Source organism: Salvelinus fontinalis, chromosome 2 (assembly GCF_029448725.1).
Source record: "Salvelinus fontinalis isolate EN_2023a chromosome 2, ASM2944872v1, whole genome shotgun sequence".
In the NCBI taxonomy this organism is placed as follows: Eukaryota; Metazoa; Chordata; class Actinopteri; order Salmoniformes; family Salmonidae; genus Salvelinus; species Salvelinus fontinalis.
In genome coordinates this window covers 92,445,654-92,456,827 of record NC_074666.1, presented here as the reverse complement: position 1 = coordinate 92,456,827, position 11,174 = coordinate 92,445,654, and the positions used below count along the sequence as shown (strand labels likewise).

Genomic DNA, 11,174 nt, shown 5'->3' with positions numbered 1-11,174 from the left:
CAATCAGCTATAACCGTTGCCTCTACATGACTGTGGGCTATATAGCCTACAGCCCATGTCATTACCTGTAACCTGTAAATACCCAATCAGCTATAACCGTTGCCTCTACATGACTGTGGGCTATATAGCCTACAGCCCATGTCATTACCTGTAACCTGTAAATACCCAATCAGCTATAACCGTTGCCTCTACATGACTGTGGGCTATATAGCCTACAGCCCAGGTCATTACCTGTAACCTGTAAATACCCAATCAGAGTTAAAGAGTTAAAGATATCACTACACACATTGGGATTCTCTCTCCTGAAGCCTTCGGTCAAAGGTCCCTCCAGTCTCCTCCTCTCTCCTGCTCTGTCCTGTCCTTCTGGTACCTCAGACCATGTCTACTCACCACCCCAGACAGCTCAGTGTGTTCCCTAGAAGGGCTGTGTTACAACCTCTACAGGTGGTCTCCTCACTACACAAGACACCTGGGAACCCAACCTGGCTCTGGTGCTGTAGGTAGGTTAACTCTCTTGACATTGCTATACACAATAGTCTCTTATCACAGCCTAGCTAATTTGGTGTTGGGTGCAGAGATTATCCACAGAGTCAGACTAGTTGGATCATTTCTCTTTATTCACCCTGATTCGGCAAACCACATGTTTTTTCTTTGAATTACCAACTGTAGAGTACAAACTGAAGGACCTGTATGTGACTGGACTTATTTAGACTGAATTACCAACTGTAGAGTACAAACTGAAGGACCTGTATGTGACTGGACTTATTTAGACTGAATTACCAACTGTAGAGTACAAACTGAAGGACCTGTATGTGACTGGACTTATTTAGACTGAATTACCAACTGTAGAGTACAAACTGAAGGACCTGTATGTGACTGGACTTATTTAGACTGAATTACCAACTGTAGAGTACAAACTGAAGGACCTGTATGTGACTGGACTTATTTAGACTGAATTACCAACTGTAGAGTACAAACTGAAGGACCTGTATGTGACTGGACTTATTTAGACTGAATTACCAACTGTAGAGTACAAACTGAAGGACCTGTATGTGACTGGACTTATTTAGACTGAATTACCAACTGTAGAGTACAAACTGAAGGACCTGTATGTGACTGGACTTATTCAGACTGAGGGTATGTTTTTCAATGCTTCCTTTTGACATTTCCTTTTCAGAAACATGTTTTTTACAAATCAAATATGTTTTTACTTGGATTGTCTAGCTCAGTTTCTGCTTTGTCTTGGCTGTAAGGAACGGGGTTCAGCGTGGTTGTCTTGGCACTGAACATGTTTGTTTTTTCACATATCCAATAAGTCCAGTTTCCCCTCTGAAAGACTTCACATGTCCTGTGACCTGATGGGAATAATATTGAGTGAGTGAGGTGGGCTGTATTTGTTCTAATAGCGGCCTGATGTTTATGTCGGCTCCCAACAGAACAGCCGAGAGGTCGACTATGAAACCACAGCCCACAGAACTCCACAGGAGGTCGGGTTAGGGTCCGCAGGAGGTCGGGTTAGGGTCCACAGGAGGTCGGGTTAGGGTCCACAGGAGGTCGGGTTAGGGTCCACAGGAGGTCGGGTTAGGGTCCGCAGGAGGTCGGGTTAGGGTCCGCAGGAGGTCGGGTTAGGGTCCGCAGGAGGTCGGGTTAGGGTCCGCAGGAGGTCGGGTTAGGGTCCACAGGAGGTCGGGTTAGGGTCCACAGGAGGTCGGGTTAGGGTCCACAGGAGGTCGGGTTAGGGTCCACAGGAGGTCGGGTTAGGGTCCACAGGAGGTCGGGTTAGGGTCCACAGGAGGTCGGGTTAGGGTCAGGGGTTTCCTTTCAGATGTTTGACTAACTCTAGTATTGTAGTGTCTTGTCATGGATAATGTCCACCAACCGATCCCTGTCTGTTTCCACCCCCCTGTGTACCTCTCTCTGTATACACTGTCTTGCTAAAGTCTTCATACCCCTTGGATTTCTTCACATTTGATAGTGTTACAAAGTGGAATTAAAATTGATATAACTGTATTCTTTTTGTCAACAATGTACTCAAAATACTATAATGTTAAAGTGGAGGAATACATGTTTTATCTTTTAAGAGTAATAAAAAATTACATGACTAAAATATAGTCATTGCAGAAGTATTCAGCCCCTTTGTCAAGGCAGGCCTAAATTAGTTTGGGAGTAAAATGTGGCTTAACAAATCACATAATAAGTTACATGGACTCTGTGTGAAATAATAGGGATTGACAAGACTTTTGATTGACTAACCCTTCCTCTGTCCCCCAGATATACAACATCTGGAAGGTCCCTCAGTCAAGTATTACATTTCAAGCACAGATTCAACTACAAAGACCAGGGAGCTTTTTGAAAGCATTATAAAGAAGAGCAGGGATTGGTAGATGGTCAACAATAACAAATCAGACTTGGATATCCCTCTAAGCATGGTCAAGTTAATCATTATGCTGTGGATGATGTATTAAACACCCCAGACACATAAAAGCTACTGAACTGAGCTGCAGGACAGGAATGAAATCCAACGGGTATGAATACTATTTTGCAAGGCGTAGTATCTTTCCACGTTCATAATACATTTATAACCACGGCATATCACCTTTATAAGCAGTACACTTATGTGAGCTGTAGCTACAGCCATAGGACCTCCTCAGTGACGCTGCTGGGCCTTTATAATGTCTTATAAAGGCTTATAATGTCTTATAAAGGCTTATAATATGTTACGTCTGTCCCTCAACAGATCCCTCCATGTGGACAGTCCCCCCCTGATCCCAGGGCAGAGCGTCAGCTACGTCCACGGGGCCTCCTCAGTGGCCCTGCTGGGCCAGACGGTGGGTCAGAGTCTTCAGGCTGCAGCCGACCGCTGGCCCCACAGAGAGGCCCTGGTCTTCCTGCAGGATGGAGTCCGTAAGACCTTCTCCCAGTTTCAGGAGGACGTAGGTCTTTCATCCACCCTCTCTTCTAATCTATTTCATCATATCTAGAGACCATTACTGTCAGGCCATTAACTCTGTTCAAAGCACATTCCGCAGGCCTATCTGTCAGTGCATTTGATTGGTGGTTTACCAAATAGTAACATAACTATTATCTGTCAGTGCATTTGATTGGTGGTTTACCAAAAAGTAACATAACTATTATGTGTGTGGTGGTTTACCAAATAGTAAGATAACTATTATCTGTCAGTGTATTGTTGGGAAACTATTGACTACCACTAGTTAAACATCTAAGCAGACAGATAGTAACATGGAGGAAATAGAGAAAATCTGTCCCTGAGGCCTGCTAACTAGGTCATCCGTGGTGAAACACCCTGAGGCCTGCTAACTAGGTCATCCGTGGTGAAACACCCTGAGGCCTGCTAACTAGGTCATCCGTGGTGAAACACCCTGAGGCCTGCTAACTAGGTCATCCGTGGTGAAACACCCTGAGGCCTGCTAACTAGGTCATCCGTGGTGAAACACCCTGAGGCCTGCTAACTAGGTCATCCGTGGTGAAACACCCTGAGGCCTGCTAACTAGGTCATCCGTGGTGAAACACCCTGAGGCCTGCTAACTAGGTCATCCGTGGTGAAACACCCTGAGGCCTGCTAACTAGGTCATCCGTGGTGAAACACCCTGAGGCCTGCTAACTAGGTCATCCGTGGTGAAACACCCTGAGGCCTGCTAACTAGGTCATCCGTGGTGAAACACCCTGAGGCCTGCTAACTAGGTCATCCGTGGTGAAACACCCTGAGGCCTGCTAACTAGGTCATCCGTGGTGAAACACCCTGAGGCCTGCTAACTAGGTCATCCATGGTGAATCACCCTGAGGCCTGCTAACTAGGTCATCCGTGGTGAAATACCCTGAGACCTGCTAACTAGGTCATCCATGGTGAATCACCCTGAGGCCTGCTAACTAGGTCATCCATGGTGAAACACCCTGAGGCCTGCTAACTAGGTCATCCGTGGTGAAACACCCTGAGGCCTGCTAACTAGGTCATCCATGGTAAAACAACAGAAACATAAACAGCTTTGTAATAATATATTCCATTACATTTATACATATACTCATAAACACAAAGTGCAGAATGCCTTTACATATAGGGATATCATACTGTATATTACTACCTGGGTCATGGTCTCCCTCCTCCCCAGGTTGACCAGGCTGCTGCAGGTCTCCTGGCCCTGGGTCTGAAGAGAGGGGACAGACTAGGAGTCTGGGGGCCCAACACATACCACTGGATCCTGTTTCAGTTTGCCACAGCCAAGGCTGGCATCATACTGGTGAAGATGTGATATTAGATTCTAAAATGAATATGTATTATCTGTTAGGATCTATTGTTCCTAATGTTAAAGTATTGTTCTAATCTCTCCAGGTGTCAATAAACCCAGCCTATCAGCTGAAGGAGCTGGAGTACACCCTGGGGAAGGTTTGTTCTTGTCCAGAACCGTGTTGTTTTACACTTCCTGGATTGACTGAATGAATAGCTGATCCTGACCCTGGTGCTGTCTGTGTCCCACCCAGTTTAAGACCCAGAGGTTCTGTCTGTCTCTGTAGGTGCAGTGTAAAGCTGTGGTGTGTCCCACCCAGTTTAAGACCCAGAGGTTCTGTGACACGCTGAGACAGATCTGCCCAGAGATGGACACAGCGGAGTCAGGAGTCTTTAGGAGCTCCAGGTATGTTAATATTTTACTATTGGACCATGACTGAGTCAACATACAGGTATGTTAATATTGTACTACTGCATCATGACTGAGTCAACAGACATATTGGATTACTGCACCATTAAGTAAACAAGTACCTAGCAGGAGAGCTAACGTCATAGATATAGAACCCTGAACATATATGTGGTCTGTGTAAGAAATTATATTAGATATTGGTAACTTGTTTTAACAACTTCTCAACATTACCTATAAGTTGAACCACATACACACCCCCTCTTTCTCTTGGACATATGCTGGACACATAGGACATATACACGGCACCCACAATTCCCCTCCCCCATGACAATCACACAGACACACCCAACCCATGGTTGGACCTCAGGACAAAGAACTCTCAGGAACCAATGGAACGTGGACACCAGGCCTGATCAGGACTACCCAAGACCCAGATCGACCAATCGGAAGGCCGGACTCGCAGATCTACCTACTTTGCTTGTTGTCTATATAGTACTGAACAATTCTGGAAACTCCCTCTTTTCCGGATGATTCACTAGGAGTCAGACTGAAAGAGCCTTGCTGCAAGATTTTACTAAGATATCTTTACATGTAATTAAACTGCCTTATTATAAAATTATCCACCTCGTCCTATTGTCTCCTCTTGTTCTCCTGTCAACAGTAAACGTTTTACTAACATCTGTGACTAACATATTTAGAGGCGTAGTAGAGATCCGATTAAATTAGTAGAAGGGCTATGTCATAAACCCTCAAAGTTCCTGAATGGTATGATAATGGCAGCCATTTTGGTCAGCGACAAATCCAAACCAGTCTAATTGGAAGGAATGGAAGTAGAGGCATAGGTGATCCACTTCCTGCTTTTACTGATGCAGGAACATAAAAGGCATGTGATACTGTATATCAGAAATTGTGTATTAGAATTATTAGCTAATGTGAAACACAGTAAAAGGGCAACACAGGAACTATGCTGGATTGACTCTGAATAAGAAATATTACCACTGGAGGATGTCTATTTACCTGTAACTGTAAATGGAACCTCATTATCTGTGTATGGTGACAGACCGGGACAGTAGAGGACCTAATGAAGGCTGTTACTGTAATGTACAGTGCATTCGGAAAGTATTCAGACCGTTTACTTTGTTACATTACAGCCTTATTCAAAAATAAAAATAAAATCCTCATCAATCTACGCACAATACACCATAATGAAAGTGAAAACAGTTTTTTAGAAATGTTTGCACATTTGTTACAAATAAAAAACAGAAATACCTTATTTACATAAGTTTCAGACCCTTTGCTATGAGACTCGAAATTGAGCTCAGGTGCATCCTGTTTCCATTGATCAGCCTTGATGTTTCTACAACTTGATTGGAGTCCACCTGTGGTAGATTAAATTGATTGGACATGATTTTGAAAAGCACACACCTGTCTACATAAGGTCCCACAGTTGACAATGCATGTCAGAGCAAAAACAAGCCTTGAGGTCAAAGGAATTGTCCATAGAGCTCTGAGACAGGATTGTGTCGAGGCACAGATCTGGGGAAGGGTACCAAAAAATGTCTGCAGCATTGAGGGTCCCCAAGAACACAGTGGCCTCCATCATTCTTAAATTAAAGAAGTTTGGAACCACCAAGACTCTCCCTTAAGCTGGCCGCTTGGCCAAACTGAGCAATCGGGGGAGAAGGGCCTTGGCCAGGGACGTGACCAAGAACCCGACAGAGCTCTAGAGTTCCTCTGTGGAGATCGTTGAACCTCCCAGAAGGACAACCATGTCTGCAGCGTTCCATCAATGGGGCCTTTATGTTAGAGTGGCCAGACGGAAGCCACTCCTCAGTAAAAGGCACATGACAGCCTGCTTGGAGTTTGCCAAAATGCACCTAAATGACTCTCAGACCATGAGAAACAAGATTCTCTGGTCTTATGAAACCAAGATTGAACTCTTTGGCCTGAATGCCAAGCATCACATCTGGAGGAAACCTGGCACCATCTCTACGGTGAAGCACAGTGGTGGCAGCATCATGCTGTGGGGATGTTTTTCAGTGGCAGAGACTTGGAGACTAGTTAGAACCGAGGGAAAGATTAACTGAGCAAAGTACAGAGAGATCCTTGATGAAAGCCTTCTCCAGAGAGCTCAGGATCTCAGACTGGGGTGAAGGTTTACCTTCTAACAGGACAATGACCCTAAACATACAGGCAAGAAAACACAGGAGTAGCTTCGGGGCAAGTCTCTGAATGTCCTTGAGTGGTCCCGCCAGAGCCCGGGCTTGAACCCGTTCTTACATCTCTGGAGAGACCTGAAAATAGCTGTGTAGCGATGCTCCCCATCCAACCTGACAGAGCTTGAGAGGATCTGCAGAGCAGAATGGGAGAAACTCCCCAAATATAGGTGTGCCAAGCTTGTAGCGTCATACCCAAGAAGACTTGATGCTGTAATCACTGGCAAAGGTGCTTCAACAAAGTACTGAGTAAAGGGTCGGAATAATTATGTAAATGTGATATTTCTTTTAGTTTGGATAGTTTTTTAGTTTGGATAAATGTGCAAACATTTCTAAAAACCTGTTTTTGCTTTGTCATTATGGGGTATTGTGTGTAGATTGTTGAGGGGAAGAATTTAAAAAAAATCAATTTTAGGATAAGGCTGTAATGTAACAAAATGTTGATGTAAAATTTTTGGGGAAAAAGTCAAGGGGTCTAAATCCTTTCCAAATGCACTGTAACTGTCATTGTGTTACTGTAATGTTACTGACCTTGTGTTACTGTAATAATATTGACAGTGTTACTGTAATGTAACTGCCATTGTGTTACTGTAATGTAACAATCATTGTGTTACTGTAATATTAAAACCTGATGAGGATAGAGGGCGCTATTTACACTATGGGGGAAAAACGTGCCCAATTTAAATGTCCTCGTACTCTATTCTTGCTCGTACAATATGCATATTATTATTACTATTGGATAGAAAACACTCTAGTTTCTAAAACCGTTTGAATTTTGTCTGTGAGTAAAACAGAACTCATTTGGCAGCACACTTTCTGACCAGGAAGTGGAAAGTCTGAAAATTATGCTCTGTTCAAGGGCCTGCCTATAAATGGGCATGACACATATGAGTATACATGCACGTCATACACCTTCCCCTAGATGTCAAGATGAAGTGAGAGAAAAAATGAAGTGTTTATCTTGGTCTGAGGTGGAATATATCATCTTGGCACGACGAGTCATCAATTTCTTGTTTTCTGGAGAGCGCGCAGATGGACCTGGAATTGCCTTTTGAAAAGCCGTCGTTATGGGCGACTACTATCTCCGGCTTTGATTTTATTTGATACATGTCACAATATCATCGTAAAGTATGTTTTTTCAATATAGTTTTATTAGATTATTGAAATTTTTTCGGGACGTTAGGTGTGTTGCGTTGTGTGCCTTTGTTCAGAAAGGAGAGCTTCGAGCCACTTAGCCAGTGTGCTTGCTAATTCAAGAGGGGAAAACGATGTTCTAAATCCAAACAACGACTGTTCTGGACAAAGGACCCCTTGTCCAACATTCTGATGGAAGATCAGCAAAAGTAAGAAACATTTTATGATGCTATTTCATATATCTGTCGAACTGTGTACTAGTAGTTTTGCGCCCAGGTTTTGGGCACTCGGTCGACATAACGTAAGCATGAAGTTATTTTTAGAATTCTAACACAGCGATTGCATTAAGAACTAGTGGATCTATCATTTCCTATACAACATGTATTTTTTTGTAATGTTTATGAATAGCTATTTGGTCAGAATAGGTGAGAGTCTAATAGAAATATCTGCACATTCTGGAAAAAGAAGCTACGTTAGCATAATGGATAACCACTGATTTCAGCTCTAATATGCACATTTTCGAACAAAACATAAGTGTATGTATAACCTGATGTTATAGGACTGTCATCTGAGGAAGGTTTATGAAGGTTAGTGAAAATTAATATCTTTTGCTGGTTTATTCGCTAACGCTAACGTGCCTATTGCTAACGTGCCTTGGTGAATGAATGCGGTTGTGTGTTTGGCTATTGTAGTAAGCTAATATAATGCTATATTGTGTTTTCGCTGTAAAACATTTAAAAAATCTGAAATATTGGCTGGATTCATAAGATGCTTGTCTTTCATTTGCTGTACACGATGCATTTTTCAGAAATGTTTTATGAGGAGTTTTAGGTATTCCACGTTAGTCTCTATAATTACTCTGGCTGCGTCGGTGCTATTTTTGATGGTAGCTGCAATGTAAAACTGATTTATACCTCAAATATGCACATTTTTCCAACAAAACATAGATTTATTGTGTAACATGTTATAAGACTGTCATCTGATGAAGTTGTTTCTTGGTTAGTTTGGTTAGTTAGGTTGGCTTTGTGCATACTACCTGTGCTGTGAAAAATGTCTGTCGTCCTTTGTATTTGGTGGTGAGCCAACATAAATATACGTGCTGTTTTCGCTGTAAAACATTTTAAAAAATCAGACTTGTTGACTGGATTCACAAGATGTGTATCTTTCATTTGCTGTATTGGACTTGTTAATGTGTGAAAGTTAAATATTTCCAAAAAATATTTTTTGAATTTCGCGCTCTGCCTTTTCAGTGGAATGTGGGAGGAGTTCCGCTAGCGGAACGCCTGGGCTAGACAGGCTAACCGACTGTGTTCCTCCTGCCAGACTACCAGACCTGTGTATGGTGATTGTGACAGACAGCAGACAGACAGGGACTGTACATGTAGAGGATGTGATGCAGGCTGGAAGCAGACAGCACCACCAGGAGCTGCAGGACCTGCAGACCAAACTGTCCTTCAACGACCCCATCAACATACAGTTCACATCCGTGGGTATCCTGTTGAAAAGAAGTAGAAGAATACTTTCCGCCTGATTTCCTGGAAACAGATTAAGCCAAGTCTTGGACAAAGAAGCACTTTTCATAGTGATCTCCATTGGACTAGGCTTAATCTGTGTCTGGGAAATCAGCCCTTACACATCCCCACACCCGGGGTAATGGAAGAACAGGATCAGCTGCAATGCAGCGCCCCCTGGAGCAGTAATACTGTACTGCACAGCTCACACATATCAATACATTATTATCAACACAGTGTGTCATTACCCTCACCTACACACAAAACACATATCAATACATTATCATCAACACAGTGTGTCACTACCCTCACCTACACACAAAACACATATCAATACATTATAATCAACACAGTATGTCATTACCCTCACCTACACACAAAACACATCATATCAATACATTATTATCAACAGTGTCATTACCCTCACCTACACACAAAACACATCATATCAATACATTATTATCAACAGTGTGTCATTACCCTCACCTACACACAAAACACATCAATACATTTTAATCAACACAGTGTGTCATTACCCTCACCTACACACAAAACATCATATCAATACATTATTATCAACACAGTGTCATTACCCTCACCTACACACAAAACACATATCAATACATTATCATCAACACAGTGTGTCATTACCCTCACCTACACACAAAACACATCATATCAATACATTATAATCAACACAGTGTGTCATTAACCTCACCTACACACAAAACACATCATATCAATACATTATCATCAACACAGTATGTCATTACCCTCACCTACACACAAAACACATCATATCAATACATTATAATCAACACAGTGTGTCATTACCCTCACCTACACACAAAACACATATCAATACATTATAATCAACACAGTGTGTCATTACCCTCACCTACACAAAACAGAGATTTGAAGATGAAACAATGTTAATGTTTAAAATGTTGTTGGTTGTGAACTGGAATACTGAGTTTAAGCCAGTAGGGGCTGTAACTAGAAATGCAACCATTTCAACATTTTACTGAGTTCCAGTTCATAGAAGGAAATCAGTCAATTGAAATAAATTTATTAGGCCCTAATCTATAGATTTCACATGACTGGGCAGGGGCACAGCCATGGGTGGGCCTGGAGGGCATAGGCCCAACCAATCAGAGTTTGGAGGACGTTCCGTTTTGAACTCACCCATGGATAATACACCATCTGTAATGTCCTTCTGGCGGAGAAAGCCACGGTATCCTGACATTCACCGCTTGACCTAGGCTTAATCTGTGTCTGGGAAACTGGCCTTAAACCTAACTATTCCACCTCTTCCAGAATTCTACAACGGTCATTTGGAGTGCTTGCTTATCCCATGGTCTATGATGTGTCACGAACCGGCTCGAAGTTCGTAACAAAAGGGAGACAACGAATAACAAAATATATCTATTAAATAAAGTAAACTGAATACAATTTTCAGTAGTGTGAGTGTTTTGCATGCATAAATGTGGGGTGTTGAAAGGTGCCAAAGCAAACAACCAAAAGGCCACAAAAATACCACAACAAAATCTATAAAGGTGTCTGCATGGAGTCTCCTCCATGAATGGGGAAGTGGTGTATTTATCCTGGGACACACCCGGGCCCAGGTGTGTCCCATGTCGCTGACGACTCTCCCGGCTCCG

The 11,174-nt window shown here is 42.7% G+C and overlaps 1 protein-coding gene across 3 annotated transcripts; it reads left to right on the top strand.

Annotated features, from left to right (window-relative positions):
- The first annotated feature begins 354 nt into the window (after window positions 1-354).
- On the top strand, window positions 355-10,965 carry LOC129831818 (medium-chain acyl-CoA ligase ACSF2, mitochondrial-like). Of its 3 annotated transcripts, XM_055895306.1 has the most exons (7): window positions 355-500; window positions 2,738-2,933; window positions 4,128-4,256; window positions 4,349-4,402; window positions 4,531-4,649; window positions 9,326-9,488; window positions 10,831-10,965. In XM_055895306.1, the coding sequence occupies exons 1-7, from the start codon at window positions 379-381 to the stop codon at window positions 10,876-10,878; spliced, it is 831 nt and encodes a 276-aa protein (XP_055751281.1). In that variant the 5' UTR covers window positions 355-378; the 3' UTR covers window positions 10,879-10,965. The 3 variants fall into 3 exon arrangements, with proteins under 3 accessions (XP_055751281.1, XP_055751289.1, XP_055751271.1); XM_055895314.1 differs by lacking the exons at window positions 9,326-9,488; window positions 10,831-10,965 and adding an exon at window positions 4,992-5,271; XM_055895296.1 differs by lacking the exons at window positions 9,326-9,488; window positions 10,831-10,965 and adding an exon at window positions 4,943-5,271.
- Window positions 10,966-11,174: the final 209 nt, after the last annotated feature.

Excerpts from the sequence above, each read along its gene's own strand:
- LOC129831818 (XM_055895296.1), top strand. The coding sequence starts at position 379 with ATGTCTACTCACCACCCCAGACAGCTCAGTGTGTTCCCTAGAAGGGCT. Across the intron at positions 4,403-4,530 it reads TGGAGTACACCCTGGGGAAG|GTGCAGTGTAAAGCTGTGGT; the intron begins GTTTGTTCTTGT and ends CTGTCTCTGTAG. Across the intron at positions 4,650-4,942 it reads GGAGTCTTTAGGAGCTCCAG|GACATATACACGGCACCCAC; the intron begins GTATGTTAATAT and ends CTGGACACATAG.